The following is a 21,784-nucleotide window of genomic DNA, read 5'->3' as shown; positions in this document are numbered from 1 at the left end:
TCTTATTTCACATGTTAGCTTCTACAACTGTCTCTATCCAAAAAGCATAATTAAACTAAAAAAGGATAATTTATAAAGAACAGAAATTTAATTTTTATATTTGGGAGCGCAGAAATCCAATATATAGATGCCAGTATCTGTTGAGAACTTTCTTGTTTTACCTTCAACATGAGGGAAGGTAGAAGGAAAAGAGAGAAACAGCTCTGTCACTCTCTTTTATAAGGGCATCTAATTCCATTCACAAAGGAGGAGCTCTTATGGTCTAATTATCTCTTAAAGGCCTCACCAATTAGCACTATTCACTATCACCTGAATTTTGGAAGGGATTCATTCAAACCATAGCACCCACATTTCCCAGAATAGAATTTGTGTGCGTTGACTGCTCCTTCTCGGCTCCAACAGTGTACAGCTCTGCCTTAGCTTTCATGTGCTCTTTGAGTGAAGACTTGAGGTCAACCAGAGCTAAGGAATTGGGGCTTCCTCAGGTCCCTCTTAGGCACATGGTCTTCTTGATCCTCAGCAGTACATTGGAGCTTTTAAAGCCTCTATGAACATCTCATTCCCCAGATCTTCCTTTTGATTATTGCATCAACCTTTTATTTGCCCAAACTTGATTCATCTCCTCTGGCAGACCTGCTGCTACATAATTGCCGCTGACTATTTCCAGTAAGTGCTCAGGAGACAGGACTTTTCCCATTGATCAAACTTCAAGTCAGGTCAAATAAAGATTAGTCCAATCTCCATTAATTGGGGCTTTTCCAGGAGCTTTTGATCAAGTCAGTTAATGACAGTTCTCTGAAAATGATTCTTTCTAGTGAACTTCATACTCATTCTCTCCCATTCAGTGGCTTTTAGACTTAAATTTACACAGTTACTGTGGTTGCAAGGTTGACTTACTTTCAGTGCTATAGAGTTTAGGAAAATGAGATTGCAATAGGGAAAGTGACAATGTCACAAAGTAACACTCAACCTTTTTTCCTTAAATGATTGATCCTTAAGATTGGTGCAAGCCTTTGAGTTTTTTCAGATTCTTGGAGAAAAAAAAGAATGTTTTCGACATTTTTTTTTTCCCTAGGGTTCTCATTTGCCTTTATAGAGGAGCATATTTTCTGAGATTCTTACTCCACCATTCCAGAGATGTTTCCCTAGTCCGTTTTTTTTTTATTATTTAAAGATAATAATGCTATTACATTTACATTTTATATAACTAACATTGTTATCACTATTACAGCAGGTGTGTTTTTTTTTTTTTTTTCTTGGTTGTTGAAATTGTCCTATGGAACTAAAAGACAAATTCTCATGTAATTTGATCGCAAAATTATATAATCTGAGATAAGTCCTCTAGACTCTAGTTAGATTATGATATCCTGAAAGCCAAAGAGATTAATATGAACATTTTGAAAATGCTTTTTAAATTTTACTGAAAATTCAGTCCAAAGATACAGGAAAAATCATAATGCTAGATGGATGATTTTAGTTCACAAAATGCCAAACACAAATTTTCAAAAAAATATATCATCAAATTTATTTTTTAACTTTTGATTGATTTCATGTTATTTTGTGGTTTCCCACATATTTTTCAGTACTGTGCTTCTCAAACAATTCCTCAATTTGAGGAATTCCTCAAACTTCAAGGTGAAACCTGACCTACCCCTGAAATAACTTTCTACATAGTTAATGGTATTACCCTCAAGACATTTACCTAATCTGAAAAATGTGTCATTTTTCTGATGGTGTCCTATGTACTAATCATTGTATATTTTTTCATGTAAAATATACTCCAATAAGGGTACTCTGAAATATTGAAAATAATTCAGTGAATGAATGGATGAGTCAGTTTGCATTTTATGATTTCTACCTATACCTACCAAATCCAGTTTATTTTATGTCCTAGATTTTTCCTATGAACTATTCTCAATGGTACTTACTTAATGCAACACTACTTTTTGTGTAGTTGATTTAAAATAGGACCCTAACTGTTGCCTCCACTTTCTGTCCTTAGAACTCTGTCCTGCAAATCATTTATGTTATTCTACCATGTAAAATATTAATTGAATAATGCAGAATCTCCCCAGTCTAGTAGTGATGATTTTAATATGACCTACTCACCTTTTAATCTTTTTGTATATACCCTCTACTCCAGTCAACCTGTGCCATTTCTTTTTCCTCTTTCTTTTAAAATTTTTTTTAGTTGTCAATGAAACTTCATTTTTTTTATTTATTTATTTATTTATTTATTTATTTATTTATATGTGGTGCTGAACCCAGGGCCTCACACATGTCAAGCAAGCATTCTGCCACTGAGCCACAACCATAGCCCCTGCCTTTCCTTTTATTAGAATGTTGTATTTATTAATTTCTTGTTACTGGAACCCTATTTAAATTAATATATCCTACTTCACATAATATTTATTCATAAATTTCTTCATTTTTCTTTCCTGTCAAAGGCTTTCTCTATACTCTGGACTCTTAAGGCACTTATGTGTTTAATTTCCCCTATTTGATTGACAGTTTCTTTTCATTTTATATTCCTAGTGTCCTCTGTGTTGTAGGAATGCAATGACATTTCTCCATTGAACTATTAGTGAAAAATTCAACCTTGTTCCACAAACCAGACCCTTACCAATTATTATGTATCAATCATGGTATCTGGTAGAAATTTCTAGCACTATAACAGGCTGATAGGTCCCTTAAATATTCATACTTTGGGTGATTTGCTATGTTAGTATATTTAATCTAGAATATAAAAGGAATGCCTCTCAGATAATACTTTCCTTTAGCAACCTGTGATTTTTCTACAAAGCAGTCAATATTTTTTAGAACCTTAAATATTAAAAGTCTCTCTCAAATGTGGAAGATTCAGATAGTGTAGGTAATCAGTATGCAAAATGATTGAGAAGAATATTATCAACAAAGATTGTATTTTAAAAGATGATCCTAGTAACCTTTGCCGAGACCAAATGACTGTTCAAATGACTGTCCAGGAATCCTCCTGAAGATACTTATAAATGAAAACCTGCACAGGACATGAAGGCAGCACGTCAACTCCATACTTTTTTAAATTTCAGTATAAAGCCTAACATGCGAACATTTTGTTTCTTTGCTTTTTAAGGTGGTGAATCCAAAAAAGAAAGGAAAAAAGAAAAAATACATTAATTCTGGAACAGTAAGTCAAATTTTATGTTATTCATTAAGAATTTGAATTAATGAGTTATATATGATGTTTTTAATCAGACTAAACACAACTAAACCACTGAGCTTGTTTTACCTATGATTTTAATATGAAGGACTATAGCAAAAAAATTTATGTCCTTGGTGGAGTGATTACAATGGATAATTCCTCATGAAAGTTAGTGGCTTGGTTTCCTGCCCTTTTTCTTCAGGTTTTAAGGTCCCAGAGGGAAGCTGAAGTTTTCTTCTGAACTCTTTGACCAGCAGAATCAGATCAGAGAATCAGGCAGACTTGAAAACTCTTAAGTGGTAGTAAGAAATAGTGTTTTTTCTAGGTTACACTTAACTATTAGGATTCATTTTATGGGTTATGAAAGTGTTCATTTATAGCACATTCTCTTTGAGAATGCCCTTTTAACTCAGCATAGGAGGGGGCAAAGATGAAAGTATCTGAAAATTGTGAAAATCCAATGTCATCCTATTTTGAGAAAAAAAAAATCCTGAAGATTATTTTCTAAGATTAACTGTTCTTGGGAGAAGCAAAATCTTAAGTTTTCCTCAAGTTTCCTCATAAAGATTTTTATAAAGAAAGACACTTAAAATATTAGGTGGACTTATTATAAAACCATGACAAAAACACACTTCTCTTCTGGTGTAGCGTAGCTCACTGATTTGTTTTTTAGTTTTAACCATTTTCCAACTCCCTTTCATCTTTCCTTTTATCTAAAATGGGAAATAACACAGTGTCCTTGTGGATAATTTTCATGCTGTTCTTCAAAGGAAGTAAATGGATCATAGAAAGGAGTTAGTTAATTTAATATTTTTATCCCTTTCCTTCATATAATTTTAAATGTACAATCAGTACTAGCAGATTTTAATAAAGAATAACGTATTTAGTGATTTTTTGAAATGCTAGGAAATATTATTTTCTCTTTAATAGTTAGAAAAATGTCCATTTGGGGTTACAATTAGTACTAACAGTTAATTCTGTCTCTCTTGCTCTCTTTTTTAAGGTAACTTTACTTTCTTTCTTGGTAGAAACTGAAGTTTCATTCCTTGACTATATTAAGGGAGGGTAAGTCATTCTTTCAAATTATTTCATTGTTTAAACATCTCCTTGAATGTGTGTTGCGAGTGCTACCACCAGGTATGGGGGCGAGTTTGTACATTTTGATGAAGACCTGCTGTATTTTTGTTTCAGACCTACACAGAAAAACGCAAATACCAAGAACTATTAGTTCTGGTAAAAAAAATAACTTTTCTCCAATCAAGAAAAATAGTTTATTATACCATTAATAGTTGTAGATAAAGCTATTATGTACACTTACATAGAATGTTTTTACTTGCCTAGCATATAGTACTTTTAGATGTACTTTTGATTGCTTTTAAAATAGAAGAACAGCTTGAGGACTTTATTTAAATATATATGCTAGTGGCTGGGGTTGTGGCTCAGTGGTGGAGCACTTACCTATCACGTGGGAGGCACTGGGTTCAGTGCTCAGCACTGCATATAAATAAATGAATAAAATAAAGGTCCATCAACAACTGAAAATATATATATGTAATATATAAAATTGGTGAGGCTAATTTGACTGTTTAGTAAAGTCATGATGAATGACAGCCAGAGACATCACTCATAAACCTTTTCCTCACTATAATTCAGCAATTTTTTTTTTCCAATACTGATTCGTTGATAGAATCTCATCAGGCCAAAGAAAGCAATAAAGAAATGAGGGCCCAAAGAAGCAAAATTAGGTACTCAGAAAACAGAGAGCTGGCCCCTTTTTATTCTTTGTTAAGGAAAGAAAGCGAGTAAAACCCGTACTGTGTAAATGGGACTTATAGGCTATATATGGGTATCATCAAGCCTGTCTCCCGGATCTATGGTAGTGGTTTCAATAAAGTTAAAAGTACCAAATTAAAAAAAAAAGTTTGCCTATGTATTTCAACATCTGTGCATATTTTTTAAGAGATGGAAAAATAATAAGTTGAGTTTGTTACTATAGATTTTATTCCTATAGAAATAAATTCATTAGTAGCTATAGTTAAAGAAGAAAGAGTAATACAATAGATATCCTTCACCAAGTTCTTTATAAACTTAAAGTACTTCATATATCTGGTTATATTTTGCATATCAAAATAATGATGTGAAGTTTTGAAATGTTATATATTACTTTTGGTGTTTATTTCTTTGTTCCTTTGTAAATGTTTGAATTGTGTGTGTGTGTGTATGTGTGTGTGTGTGTATGCATGTGTATAAAATACCCAGATTGCTTTGTCAGCAGTGCAATATCTAGTGATATTTTGGTGTGAGTCTGTCAGCAAACAATATTTCCTAAATTAGTTTTCAATATATCACTTTTACTGGTTGTTCATATTCTCCTTTTGAAAATCCTCATAGCTAATCACAACAAATAGGTTTCTACAGTACATACATCAACTATGGTCTTGAAAGATTCACAACATTCTGTTTTCTGTGGCTTATGGTCTCCAAAATTCATTTTCTGTTTCCACACTTCTTATTTCCAGCACTGCCTGTGCACAGGATGTGCCAGGAGCTAGTGTATTCACTGAGCCCCTGCTTAGTAGATAAACTCTGCTCCACACTCTGCTCCACGCTCTGCTCCAGTTGTAACTCCCTGAGTCCTTTATAAGAACCCATTTTTGATTTGTAGATGGACCCTGGGGGAAATGGAGCTTGAATTTCACCACATAATTAATCTACTGGACTTTTATTAATTTGTGTAGAATCATATAGCTGTCCCTGCTTATCCATAAAACATGTTCCAAGATGTCCAGGGATGCTCACTGTGGATGTCTGAACCCTATATATACTGTGCTTTGCTTATATGTGTTCATATTTATTATGAAGTTAAATGTATAAAGTAGACACAGGAAGAGATTAACAATAATAATTAGAAATGAAGCAAACATTACAACAAGATACTACAATAAAAGTATTTGAAGTTTATGAATTACTTCTCAGATTTTCCATTTAACATTGTTTGCTGGTAAGGAAAACTACATAGAAGAAAACTATGAATTAGGGGACTACTGTATCTGAAAAGAACATGAAAAATATTGTTTGTGGAAGTATGTTTAATAAATGTATATGATATCTTTTAAAGATGTTATAATTATACATTTATGTATTATTCATCACTGTAGTATCTAGTAATAGCACAAAGCCATTAATATATCATTCCTCTGACAATGGAATCCAAATCAACATCAGTAATCATTATTTTATCATGTGACCTTATGTGCGTTTGTCCTGAAGAACTTGTTATAAGTAATTGGTCACAGAACTTCTGATTTTTATTAGTGATCTAGTGAGGAGATCTACTCTATTATGACATTCCCATTTTAGGTAATAGGCAAATGATTTCATATATGGAGACTTGATTTTCTTGTGGTTCACAAGAATCTGATGTTCCAAAAAGTTTAATTCAACTAGATCTCTAAACTCTTCCATGGCTAAAGATTCTCTTATTTATTCTCTTTGCCCTAGAATTATTTTTATATTCTTACAGAAGCTTACTCTAAACTATCAACTTATTGTATAGTGTAATTTGCATATATGATAGCTCACATTTGCTGACCATTTATCACATGCCAGGCCCTGAGATAAGTGCTGAAAGGAAGCTCCCTCTTCTCTCCATGGGCCTCTCACCTTCTGTTCTCCCCTTTTTCCTTCTTCCTTTCTCTCCTGAGCAATATTCATGTGGATAATATTCTCTTTTCTGTTGATGTTGTTATTGAACTCAAGGGTGCTTTATGACTGAACTACACCCCCAGTCCTTTTTATTTTTAGACAGTGTCTTGCTGAATTGCCCAGGCTGGCCTTAAATTTATAATCTTCCTATCTCAGGCTCCTGAGTTGCTGGGATTACTGGTGTGTGGCATCATACCCAGCAATAATATTTTCTTTCCAAAAATAATTACAATAAATAAGTAATTTACTTGCATTTATGTTTTAGTATTGGTATAATTAATATATGACATCTAATTACTACCAGTCAAAATGCAGTTGAATTTACATAGACTGAGGAGGAACGATGTCTTGGAATGCAAAATGTGTAGGGATTTAATTGTTAGATAGTTATGAAGACTTCAATGATATTAAACTGTGAGGTATAGCCATTGGTCAGTAAACTGCTTCATAAAGTACCAGATTACTTTAGTTATACAAATTGGAAGAGTTTTATAGTCATTCCTTTAAGAAAATTCTTTATATATGAAAATAACAAATCATGGAACCCTGAAATGGGGAACACCACTATTAAAATAATTCAGAATTAAGTGACTATAAACATCTCTTTCAAATATCTGAGTGAATGATTTTTTTTTTTCTTTAAAGATTTCCTACAGACTTTTTTTTTTTAACATTGTATTCCTTTTGGGCTTTCTGCCCTTGCAGTTAAGAAGCTTCAATATCCAAGCATACAAATGAACTCTAGTGAATGAAAACCATATTAAAGCATTACATAATAAAATTAAAAATTTTGGGATAATAATAAGCATATAGAATATAAGAAGTTACATTCATTTCAAATTAGAATTTATTGTATTGATTGGCAATTATATATCATTTCAATAGTGACTAATGACGTTTGTGAATAACATCAAATATTGTTCACAGAAACCTTCTGACATAACTGACAGTTCAGTCCCTTGCACCTGAAAAAAAATCTGAAATGTTTAACACCTCAGTGATTTTTAATATGCTTCATAATAATTTTTTCTAAAACTACAGAATGCTTTATTTCTATTGTAATTTATTAATGTTTATTTTCAGTTATTGGGGGAAATAGGTATCAAGACTCACAAATTTTAAAATACTGTATTTTTTGTTTCACATTTTAAAAATAAAAGATAAAATGGTAAAAAGAAAAGTTAGGTAAAGTGGGAAACATTTAGTTACATTAGGATCCCCCATAATCATACACTCTAACAATAATCATTGTCGGAGACTTGATATTTACTGTTCCCTGTTTATTTCCTAACACATATCACTATTTTATAACAATGGAATGTGCACAGTTTCCCACAATGTTTGTTTTGTTCATTAAGTATATTGTGTATACTTGTTCCCATGCCACTGCTTATATATCTACCTTATTTTAACAGATCCAAATTGTATAGCTATAGATAAATTGGTTTAAAACTTCCTACTGACACATATTTTAGTTATATACAATATTTTAAATTATAAACAAGGCTGTAATCTAAATCCCAGGTGCATAGCATTTTGTGCACATCATTAAGCATATTTTTAGAGTCACTTCCTTGAAATAATGTTGGCTAAATGGTATGTATATTTTACAGTTTGTACATATTTTTAATGGTATTGCTAAAAGGCTCTAGTAATTTATACTACTAACATCTGTTTATGAATGTTTATCATATCCTTACCCATCCTAAATAGTGTCCCTCCTTTTTTATTTTGCCAGTCTAATAGATAAATATTAAAAGTCACTGTTCATCGGTGAAACCTTTGTTTACCAGTCCCATGTTAAACCCACTGTGTCTTTGAACACACAGCTTTCAGGCCCCTTTTCCTCCACTGTCTCTTTCCTCAGTACCCTTACAAAGGACTAAGTATTTTCAACTGAGGACACCAACAGGAGGGCAGCTTGGAGCTACACTGCTTAGGTGAGCGAGGCTTCAGCCGCACCTCGCAGGTGCTCAGGCCTTGGTCTTGATGCCACTCCTCTTCAGCACACCTCTGGAGACGCTTCTAAAACTAACCCATCTGACCTTGCCTTTTAAAACCTCTGAGGACCTGGGGAACAATGAAACAAGCAAGTGCTTCAGGCTGTGATCAACCAAAAAGTCAAAGTAGTGTATTGAAGGTCATATTTATTAATATATTTGAAGATTTGTGGAATTCTCAAGGTTAGCTGTTTGAAGAGGTACCCCATCATATTTCAAAATAGGTATGATATTTTAAAAGCAATTAGTACTAATTACTAAATTCAGTTTGTTTTTTAGAACGAATCACAACTTTTAAAATCAGTGTTTCCTCTGTTTTTTTGTGTGGATTGTTTTGTTGCTAGGTAAGGGTAGCATCAATTTAGAGTCACACTCCTCATAACCTTTCTCATCTGACAGAATGTAGGGTTCTGTGTATGTTGAATCTTAATTGACAAAGAAAGTTTAAGGTCTTCAAAAGAGTGGGAAACCATCAAATAAAATATGAATAATAATAATTAAATTGGTACTTACTCTATCTAACTCTGCTCCAACCAAACTAAAGTTAGTTGAGGTGCTCCTGAATTCACTTTGTCCTCAAGATTCATTTTATAAACCATTTATTTGGGACTGTGTTGGAAGCATGGGACTAGTGAAGGGGAACAGAATGAGCCACTGATGAGGACCGTAGCAATGTTGTTGATAGTCATAATTGGGATTAAACTTGGAGAAATATTTCAGTTTCACTTTAAAAATTAAATAGAAAACTATAAAAACATCAAGTGTTTTTTTTTTCCCTCAGAATTCAGGTAGAAATTGTGCAGAGTTAATAATGAACACATTTAAATCCGAAACAAAATTGTTTTCATAGTCCTTTAGTATCTTTGCTTTCAAAGGAGCTTCCTTTTAGGCCTCATTCTTGGTCTCAGGCGTTCTGGGCTTGCCTTGCTGTGGTTTTAATTGATGTAGATATTTACATGAAAATATAACCTTGATTGTTTGTGCAATCAATCTGGTTGTAGCTTGTTATTTTCCATTCATTGTCTTAACCTCTTTAAAACCCTGCTTGACTGCAGTAGACAGGTTTATGGACTCAGGTGAGAAGATGAGACAGATGCATTCTAAATTAGTGAAGATCCAGTTTTTATGTAAATATTCTCTGAAATAAAAATCTGATTTTTAGACTTTTTTTTATGGTTAAGCAGTACCATGATTTTCCTGGATCAGGGGATACATTCTATAACTTTTAAAGTTTTATTTTCTACATGGAATAATATCTAAAAGGAACTCTATTATAGAATAACAAAAACCACTCCCAGTTTCCCCTGGATTGTTGACTTTGGAATCAAAGTTATATTATCTTAACCTGTGAGGTTATTTTGTTCTGGTTTATATATTTAAACTAATTTTAGATATTGACTGTCTGATGTAATTGTCTCCTAAAAGTGTTTATTTAGTAAAACCTAATTCTTGACTTTGAATATTTAAATTTTCACCAGTGAGGATAATGTCATATCCTTTCCAAATCAAATATTGTTCTAACATCTAAGATACTTTATTAGGTAGAATCATCATTATTTTGATTATTAGTATTTGTGCAAAGTTTCCATGTCTCAGACTGGCAGAGGAAGGGGGAAACATCACAAATGCTGTTGCATACTGAGAACCTGTGAAGCTACTGGAATTTCATGTCAACCTGAAACCTTGGTCTGTGCTTTTATCAGAATATTGAGTGTGTTAGAAAATTGGAGTTCTACAGGCTGTCATATTGGAAAAAAAAAAAAAAAAAAAACTCTCATCCAACCAACCCAGATGAGCAATATGGCCTTCCCACATATTCCCAGTGGCTGCTAGTCTCCCTAGGTGTCATTTTAATTGCCCATTCATGTGTTGTGTCTCTTCATAGAGACACAATTTTCAAATATTTTTATAAGGCTGAATATAAGGTAACCATTGAATAAATATGGATTAATTAGACAGTCATTTTAAGCATGACTTTCCACCTTTTTTCTGCCCAAATCTCTCAGTGTAATTAAAACATGAACAAATAGAACTTTAAACAGAGTGTGATAATTTAGTGGACTGGATTACAAACTCCTGTCTGTCTCTCTTAGACCTTATCAGTTTGTGACCTTCCTCTGTCTCTGCTCCATACAACCATCACCAAACAAAACAGATGGACTAGGTTTTCAGGAATAAAAGGATAAGAAAAAGCATGCCTCGTTTTTTTTTTCTTTTTTTTTTTCTTTTTTGTTTGTTTCTACCAGAAATTATCTCACTTAATAGACTTAATATCTTGTTAGTAGTTACTTGGAGAAAAGGCAAGATCAGGTTAGAATCATGAACTGCTTCTTCACATCCTAACAGAAGGGAGCATAAGGCTGGTTGGGCAAGTTCGGGAAAGAATTTCAGAAAGGAGTAACTGTTTGGTGAAGAGTCAATACAGTTGCAAAAAAGGTGTTGCTGATGGTTGAAACAGTGCATGTAGTGGCCATGAATTTGAATTTAATTATACAGTTCAAATCCTAGATTTGTCTTTTGTTAGTGACAAATAGAAATAAAAATAATAATGCCCCTCATCGATAATTCTGAGGATGAAATGGTATATGGTTAATACTCTATTAATAGTAGCTATTATTTTTCTGAAAGTATCAGTGTGTTTAAAGTTTCAACATATCTCATTTGTTCATCCTAACATTCGTGGTGATTGCCCTCATTATCAGAGACATGGAGAGAAAAAGATGTGTCCAAATTTACTACATCAGTAACTTTCTTGTGTAAATTGTTGTAGGATGACTCGTGGGCACTCACTTCAGACATTCCTGTTCACCTATCTCAAGTCTTGATCTGAATCAAAAACTTGTTTACAATTATAAACAAAAGGATTATATCCCATATAAAAGAAGTAAAAAAAAAAATCTTAGGAGGCAGGAGAAAAAGATTCCTACATATCATAAGCTCATTTAAAAGACTGAAGTGAGTTTCTAGATATTGCTTATTTTGAAGGCAAGTTGAATATCAGTAAGTGCCTTTATCAACAAGCCCCACAAGGATTTTTTTTCCCTTAAAAATACTTAAAGCAAATGCATAATGCTGTAAAAATGTTTGCCTTAGTTTTATAAAATTTATGGTATTATGTTGGATATTTTGCCTCAGGGAGCACATTTTGCCAGAACATGCAATACTATAAGGTTTTTTCCTAATCCAATTTCTTACTTGAAAACTAAATATACACGTCCAGGGTTTTTTTATAGGCCTTCTTGTTGTGGCACCCAAGTGCTTTGCATTTATCAAATCAGTGGAGAGCTAAACCCTGCAGGCTGAATTAGGATAAATCTAATAAAAATAAAACCATTCTGCCTTCTATAAAAATTCACAGAGAACATTATCATATCTCAGCTAAACTCATTTAAACTAAGACTTATAAAAGAAACTACTATAAATATTAAAAAGAGTCTTATAAACATTAAGAACCTTATAAACATTGTTTGGGTTAATGCTGCATTCTAATTTTTGTCCATTAAAATGCATTCTTAGAAAGGCTAGGGTGTCCAGTTATATGCTTTAAGATGTATTTTACAGAAAACTCGGAGAAATCCATTCAAAGTCAGAGAAAGCTGTATGTATGCTTCATCATAGGAAATAGTGCCAATTTAGCCAAAATCTTGACAATTTATTTTGTACCAAGCAGTTTCATAGTTAATTTTGCATGGCTAGTCTGCACATTTAGCCAACTAAAGCAAAGTTTAAAGGAGCTGAGTGCTCTGATAGCTGTGAACTTTTACAAAACTATTACTAATACTAGAACAACCCTTTAAATCTTTTCCTACTAATGATTAGCTATTTCTCCTATAAACAGAAATTTTTTAAATATAGGAACTTCTGTAGGAATAGAATTTTATCATCTTTCTTTGAAATTATTATTTATGGACAATAAGTTTTGCTCTCTAAAATAGTTTCACTTTGGTAGGCAATTGAAAGGTTGGACACAAGAGAAATTAATAAAACAATAGTAGCTTACCAACATCAGGTGGTAGTGGGGTTAAAGAGAATTTATCCTTGATGTTGCTTAGAATTGCTAATATTGAGTGAAGACTGCTTATTAATAGATTGCATTATGTGTTGCTTTTAAGTTCTCTGCAGACAGTGCATTCCCTACTCCTGCACTGGTTGGAGCTTCACTCCTTTACCCTTGAACCACTGACCAACAACTATAGGAAGGATTAATGAAAAATAAAGTTATGACAATGTAAAGAGAGCATTGCCCCTTTTGACCCAGCAGAGGGAATGATTAGTATAAACCAGGAGAAGATGTCATTGGACCTCCATTCTCTAGCATGCAGGGTGTTTGTCATGTGCAGGTACTTCAGAGTTTTATTTCTAATATTTAGTGGACTCCTTCAAAGAAGCTGTTACCTGTTTCTCATATGAGAAAACAGTGGTGCAGACAGTTGTTAATTTTGCAAGGAGTCACAACTCTCTGCCTTGTTGTGATCCTAGAACTCAAACTCTAGTCTATATGACTGACATCTCACTGTCTCTCTTCTAGGTGCCATTTCCTCTCCAGCACCCACCTCATTTTAAATGGAAGTCTGGATAATGCTTGTAATTGTGGTGTGATGTTGATTTTTTTGTTAGATTATTTCGATTGTTACTTATGAAATCCTAAAACTGCTGATTAGAAAAAAAGATTAGCAATCTTGCATACCTTTTTGACTTGGAGTTCTTGTACAGTAGGAAGATGAACTAGCCTCCTGTGACATTGTACTTTGGAGCATTCTTATGGTGTTAAAAAAAGAAATCAATGGGCAAAGAATGGAGAAAGAACATTTTGTTAATTTATGGAAACTAGATTCTGTAAGCATCAAGAATATTACCATAAACTATTGAGGAATCATATCCCTTGTCATCTAGTTTCTTGTTAGTTCTTACTTTTGGTATTTCAGTGATCCCTCTGAAACCCAAAGTGTTTGGAAGGATAGAAAGGAAATAAGCTGGAGATCTAAGCTTACAATTACTTCAGGCAGTAGGATTTTGTTTGAAGGGGTACTCAGAGGACACCTTTTAACAAAGATGGATCATTCATGATGCAGCCTTGGGTTGGGCAGATTGGGACCTTAGAAGCTAGTGTGAAGAAAAGAATATCTGACATGGGAGGATCATATTCTAGGCAAAATCTGGAACTCTGGTAGACCCAGGAATTTGATAAGCACTGTACATTCTAGTATTCAAGGAAGTATGTTGAACTCAGGTCCTAAAACACTTGCATCAATTAGATATAATAATTAACTATTTTTAAAATGCCTTCAGCAAACAGGTGCTTTTCTTATCCCATCAACAAGAATCCAAGGAAGTTTTCTTTATTATGATTACAAATGAGGTATGAAGAGGTTTAGTAACTTTCTTAAGGGCATCTTACTGGTCGATGAAAGTGTTTATATTGGAATTCACATTTGTATCTTAAAACCTGCTCTCATTCTGGCAGATCTCCATTGTTGGGGACAGTATTCCTGTGAATAGTTTATAAGCCTGGGAAGCAGGAATTTTGAAGAGGCGGGAAGGTTTGGAATCAAGCAAATCTGTACTCTCATTCAACTAGTTCAACTACTTTTAAGAAAGAGGAAAAAGTTAAGACAGAAAAGGGTATAAAGTTTATCTCATGATGAGATAGAGTAAGCCAAGCTAGGTGACAGTGACTGAGGAAAGAGATCTAGGAGTCCACAGTAGGTTCCAGAACTGAAGTATAAACTAGAGTGCATGTTGGTAAAACAAGGCAGAAGCATAGTGCTGGTATCCATGGACAGAATGAGGCGGGTTTTAGAGTTGGGTGGGCATCCCAGTATTTATCAACTCTAGATTCCACTAGCTAGTGAATCTGAATCTGTTAATCAAAATTAAATAAGGATGGAGGAATTTCATCTTTAGGATTAATAATGTTCAGTTTGTTCAACAGAATTCAAAATTGGAAATCAATGAAAACAGACTTTTTATACACACCCATCACAACTTAGTTTTTTACAGTTAATTCATAATAACAGCTGTGAAAAAGATCTGAGATGATACTACAATGTGTATGTGTGTGAGTGCATAATTTTCTTTGACAAGCATATCTATATATGCTTATTTTCTGTGGATCTTGCTGTACTAGCAAATTCTTTACATCTTGACATTTAATTTTTCTGTCATTCACAGTTTTTGGAAAGGTGACAAACTAAAACAGGAACACTTTCCAAGTATATATTTTAGCAGTATAGGATGGTATGCATCAGGAAGTCTCATGAGATGCTGGTACTAACTTATGCTATTTGGCAGGCATAACTTTTTTATATTCTAGAATATGGTACTGCTAACTGGGTTTCTTAAAACCTTGCATTTCCTTTTCTGTTTCTAAAACATAAAATGACAGCTAAAGTAACACTTCCTAAGCAAAATGTTTCGAGGATTTATATGTGATTGTTTTTATGAATATTCTATCAGGAGTCCTCTGTGTGAATTCAGAATTTTTACTTTGATAAGTGATTGATTTTTTTCCATCTAACATTAGACTTCAGGCAATATTAGAGAATGCAAAAGGGTAACAAGATTATTGGTGATATTTTTTGACTTGCTTTTATAACAGATTATTTATTATTGTCTTTGAGAAATCTGTCTTATAGCCCAAAGTTGTCATCTTGCTAGCATTTTTCTTTAAAACATTATTAATTAATATTTTCTAAAAATATAGAATGTGGCACTTGGTATAATAAGTAATAGGAATGAAAGCTCTCAGGATTCCTGGGAATGAATAATCTGTTACCCACAGATAATGTGCAGTCGGTTCTTAGTTCACCCTATTGATTATCAATTCAATGATAAAATGCCAGGCTATTTTTGTCGTTTTTTTTAAGAATAGAAAGTTGAAATTGGATGCTCTGTGAGATCAAAGATGGTGCTTCATTTGTTCCATTTCATTTCATCACTTAGCACAGTACTTGCCAATTGGAAGATGCTCAATAAATAATCGTTGCGCTTTAGTTTTTTAAAGGAAAAAAAAATCTCAGCAGTATTATAGTAGACTAAGGGACCATCATTACCACGAAAAGCTTTATATTTGAGCCATAATATTTTCCTTCTGATCTGAATACTGCTGCTGATTCAAAGCAATAAAGGAGAGAAATTCTTTCTGACATGCATAATGAGACAAAGAATTAATCAAACCCTGTAATTATTCAGCCACCAAATATGCATCAAGCATTCTGCTTTACTTCTTGAATGTCTCTATTACTCCATTATTACCAAATGGTCTTATTTACCATTTAGTGCTAAATGCAACCACCTTTTATATTTAGTTTTAGAGCATCCTGGGTTTTAGTGGAACTCCTTGGGCCTGCCCTCTTTCTCTATTTCTCTCTTTTCTTTTCTTTTGTCTCTTTTTTTTAAAATATGTTTATTTTATATATATGTATATGTTGAAAATGTGTGTATTTTAAATATATTTTATATGTATATATTAAATAAATATGTATCTACTTGATCTTATAATTTTGTTTAACCATTTAGGATTTTATTGTTAACTTAATTCTAAATATCTGTTCTTTACTATTATTATTATTATTATATAAGGTATATAGTTCTTTAGTTAGTAGCCATAACTTTTCTTTGTAGTTTTGCTAGGCACAACTTTAACTTTGAGAGGACCTTTGTATCTATGACTATTGATGTCTTTTTTTCTGCAAGTAATTGTTCTAAGAAGTAAATGCATATGCCTTATGTAACCTTAGAGAACAAATTAGAAACAACCATAAAATGAAGGTACTCATTGTGAGGGTTCAATTATGCAGAGCCTGTCATAAGAGGTGAATCAGGGCAAGGTTGTTCATCCCTACAATTGATGCCAGACTGAATCAAAGATCAAACTTCAAAATTGATCTGATAATTTTATGATTAATGTGCTTCATAACATACTTGATAGTAGGACATATTTGCCCAAGCATAAGACTACCTCAAGGTGTCTTTATAATAATCAGTATCTTTTATAGTGTTCCTATTATGGCCAGGAAGGTTGCAAATATTTAATTGTAGAAACAACATACTACATATGGTTTTTGACCTTGGATATGAACTCAAATTCCAATGCTGGCCTTTATTTTTGGCTTGGGAAGATATTAAGTTTTGTGAGAAAAACTTATATCTGTAAAAGAAAGACAGTAGTTCTTTATTAAATTATTGTGAGGTTAATTGATATTATGCATATAAAATATGAGCATATGTTATACACTTAAATATATTTTACATATAAAATTTTACATAGTTTTCTTTCAGTCCTCATTTTATTACTGTGTGCCAGCAACTTGCCCTCAAAGAGTTTTGAAATTTTACTAAGGTCACCAACTGAATTGCTGGTACTTAATCCCTATCCTTTCCAATTCAAAAGCCATACCCTTTATACGACACCATACCATACCCTGAATTATGGTCCCTTGTTCCCAAGAACACTGCATGACAAAGCAGTGTGCTGATGGAGACTGTTCTTTTTAAGCCCTCAAAGGAGTTTGTCTGGAAATGTTCTCCCAAAAGTCTCACTGTAATCTTTTTCTGAAAGTTTGTACTCATTTTGGTTCATGTTGGTTAGTGTTTTGCTCCACGTTAGCCTATATTCTTAGCCTACAAACCTGATTTCTGCTCAGAAGAGAAGTTACCACATAACTGTAAAGGAAATATACATTAGTTCTTGTTAAATGTAACTACAAAGGTTGTTCATTGCTTAGGGGGAAAAATAAATTTGATTCAATCCCTGAATCATACTTAAATCTGTTTACACTAAATTTTTGGAGAAAGAAGGAAATATTGTTATACCTTTGGTTAAGAGAAGAATAAGGAACCCTATAGGACAGTACCTTGAGTCGATTATTTTTTAAAATCCTATCATCATCATCATTTATCCAACAGTTCCAAACTTTGAAGTGTTGCATCAATTGTTCAATGTGTCAAAAGTAAAATAGTCCAAGTATCATGTTTTCAAATGATTTACTTTTTAAAAGGAATTATTTTTATATTAAATGTGAGTGTATGTTGTTACTCATCATTATTTATGTATTTGATGTTTTCATTGGTAAGAAAGAGATGGAATTACATACAGAAATAGTCATAAGTATTCCCAAGCAAATTTTTTAGATGAATGCCACCTGTTTGGTTTCCAACAGAAAAAAAAAAAAAAGAGAGAGAGAGAGAGAAAGAGGAAAAATAAAAAACTGACATATTAAAAACACAAAAATCTGACTCAGTAAAATAATTTTGTTAATGACCATGTGCTGAAAATTTTTAAAATATATAACAAATATCAGCTTCTCCATATTTCTCAGTGATGTATAAGTATACATGCATATACACAGAGGAATAACATGAGCAATTAGAGATAAATTAGTACTTGGAATTCTTAATTTCTAAAGAAAATAGACGAGAATCCTACTTTCAGAATTGCTGAAAGAAAATTAGTTTAAGCAATGACATCAGAAATGATTTTAGCAATGCTATGCTTTAAGATGTAACATGACTACAGAATGATCTTGATCTTCATATAAATTAATAATAAATGCTGGCATTTGAAACTGGAAAATAATTATTTACAATTTGACTTCTTCAGTGTGAGCTGCTCCCTTTGTTATTGTGTTACAAAATATAAGCTACTTTTATTCCTAGGACTTTCATTTTTCACTGTATATCTGTATGAATATATTTTTATCAGTGGTATTTTATCAAGTTCTTACATTATAAAACTGCCTGTCTAATGCTATCCAATGTATATTGTGATGTATTTGCACATAATGGACATTTAGGAAACTTAGTCACACTAAAAACATATAACACAAGTGGAAAACAAACTCCCTTTATGCACTTATTTACTTATTAATGATTCTCATTTATTTATATTCTAGAACCCAAATCAACTTCACAGTGGCTATTGATTTTACAGCATCAAATGGTGAGTATTAAGACTGTTCCCTGATAAAAGCTATCACCAATTAAATGAAAAATACTTATTTTTATTTTTATGAGGGTTAGATGTTTCATTTTTACCTTTACATACTTTTCATTTAAAAAAATCACATAGTTTTTCCTACATTTTTAGCATTACAAAAAGTTAAAATATGTAAAAGACTACAAAAAATGTCAAAAAGATACATAATAGACTTATTAAATGTTGAAATGTTGTCCTTTTTTGCTCCATATGTATTTAAAAAGAATAGAAAAATTTTAGAGAGTGTTAATCTCATTGTATATCCCTGACTGATTCTTATTCCCTTTATTCCTTTCTATATATAAATACAATTCTGATGTGTGTCTAATTATAATCCTCATTTTTGTAGGTTTGTGTGTACTAATCTATAGAAACATAATTAAACAATACATGTACCTTACAGAACTTGATTAATTTTTACTAATTTATTTTTAAGAATTACTCATACTAATATATTTATATCTTGTTAATTAACTGGGACTGACATATAATATTCCATGTTTAGATATTCATACTTCATGTATGAAACATTTTAAGAAAGAAAATTTAGTATACTTTTAATTTTATTTTGGACCAACTTTGTTTCAGGTAGACCAACCATTTGAAATCCATTATTAGGTATCACAAGACTATGAAACTCATTGTCTTTTACCAAAAAGCAGTGACTGGTTTTATTTGTCTACAGTTGGTCTCCAACTTACAATGTTTTGGCTTACAAACATTACTTTTTTACATTTTTTTTTTCAACTTTAAAAAGGTATGGAGAATACACATTCAGTAGAAACCATTTTTCAAGTTTTGCATTTTGATCTTATCCTGGGCTGGAGAATGTGGTACAATATTCCCTCCTGATGCTGGGCAGCAGCCATAAGCCACCATACCCAGTCCACCTCACAACCATAAGGATGAATGCCTGATTCCCTGTAGTATGCAGTTGCTAGGCCCTGATATTCAGTTGACTACATATACTAGGTAATTTTTGATTTTTCATATTTTCAACTTATATCCCAGTAAACATGAGACATAAACACTACCCTATCATCAACTGAGGAACATCGGTAGGGTTATTTTTATTTTTCAAATTACTTATTGTGCCATAGCTTTCACATTATCTTTACTTCACATTTCTCTTATATTGACTCATATGTCACAAAATAACAGAATTTTAGGGAAATGGCCCCATAGGAGGTCACTTAATCCACCCTTTTCTTTTACAAATAAGGAAACTGAGAGCCAGAAAATCTTTATACTAGTTAAAAGATTAGTCCTACAGGTACAACTGCAGATGAGGAAACCAAACTGTAATTCAGTTCCTTTCAGGTATGTTGTTTATTCTCCAGTACTGTGACTTCAAGTTAATGATGTTTCTCATGTGTTATTCAGTACAATATGAAATAAAAGTAATAAAGGCAGTTGGTTTAAAAAAAAACTGGCTTTTGTTGAACTGATAAATTTTAACACAACTAAGAGAAGCAAATATCTGTCAATTAAGACACAAGCTCCAGAAACTTATTTAAGAAGTGGATGATCTGAATAGACCTGTAACAAGAGATTGAATTAGTAATTTAAAATTTAAAAAATTGTCCTCAATGTTTACCTACCATGACACTCAGACAGTTTCACTGGTAAATTCCATCAAATATTTAAAGAATCAATACCAATTCTTCACAAACTCCTGAATAAAAACATAAAAAAAGGTATTTTCCCTATTTCATTCTATGAAGTTGTTATTGCTTTAATGCTAAAACCAAACAAAGCCATCACAAGGAAAAAAATTAAAGGTCAGTATTTCTTGTAGTTATAAGTTATAAAACTCAAGAAAACAGGGGTGTATCTTTATTATCTTGCATTTGGCAGTGATTCTTAAGTGTGGCACCAACAACATGAACAATAAAAAAAAAAATAGATAAACTGAACTTCATCAAAATTCAAACATTTTATGTTCTAAAGGATACTATCAAGAATGTGAAAAGACAAGCCCCAGAATGGGAGAAATATTTGTAAAGCATACATCCCATAAGAGACATGTATCTAGAATATATAAAGAAGTCATCTAACTGAATAAGAAAGAAAAGTAATCAAATTTTAAAAATAGGCAAAGAATCTGAATAGACATTGCTCCAAATAAGATATGCAAATGACCTATAAGCACATGAATAGATTCTTGGCATGTATAGGCTTCAGGAAACACATCAAAAGCATAATATTCTACAACTACTTGACTGACTGTAATCAGATAACAAGTATTGGTGAGAAATTTTAGAATATTCTGAATGAGTATATAAGATAATACACTTTGGAAAACACAGTTACTCAAATTGTTAAATTAAAAGTTACCATATGACCCAGCAGTGTCACTTCTAGACATATGCCCAAGAGAAATGAAAACATGCAAACAGAAAAACTTCCCCATGGATGTTTGTAGCAGCAAAATAGTCAAACTATGGAAACAACTCAAATGTCTGTCAACTGATAAGTGGATAGACAAAATGCAGTTTGTTTATACAATGGGATGCTGATCCACAATAAGCAGGAGTGAGGAACTGATGCGTTCTACAACATGGACAGATGTTGAAATCACAAAGCTGGTCACACAGACCACATATGATATGTGCCATTGTATGACATATTTGGATTAGGAAAATCAGGAGAGACACCGTTTAGAGCTGGAGCAGATGACAAGCAGGCAAAAGCTAAAGTACAGGGTTCCTTTTATGCATATCTGTGAATGTATTGTACTAAAAATCATAGATTATGTATCATTTGTAAATGATGTGAATTATGTCTCAACTGCTAACAAAGAATCTACATTTAATTTATCTTACAAAGGCATAGCGTACCTCTAAAATAAAATGAGATTTAAGTTTGGTATCATTCTAGGCTTAACACTATTGTAAAAACCTTAAGTAAAGAACGATAACT

General features: G+C 32.5%; 1 protein-coding gene across 1 annotated transcript in view; it reads left to right on the top strand.

Moving 5' to 3' along the window:
• The window catches only part of Cpne8 (copine 8), a 194,091-nt gene that overhangs the window by 138,724 nt on the left and 33,583 nt on the right, over nt 1-21,784 (top strand). The window contains exons 13-15 of the mRNA XM_047550827.1: nt 3,113-3,166; nt 4,185-4,246; nt 18,780-18,826. Of these exons, the coding sequence (XP_047406783.1) occupies nt 3,113-3,166; nt 4,185-4,246; nt 18,780-18,826 (163 nt within the window). The remainder of the gene's footprint in view (nt 1-3,112; nt 3,167-4,184; nt 4,247-18,779; nt 18,827-21,784) is intronic.

This window comes from Sciurus carolinensis, chromosome 4, assembly GCF_902686445.1.
Source record: "Sciurus carolinensis chromosome 4, mSciCar1.2, whole genome shotgun sequence".
NCBI classification, from domain to species: Eukaryota; Metazoa; Chordata; class Mammalia; order Rodentia; family Sciuridae; genus Sciurus; species Sciurus carolinensis.
This window is presented reverse-complemented; position numbering and strand designations above follow the sequence as displayed.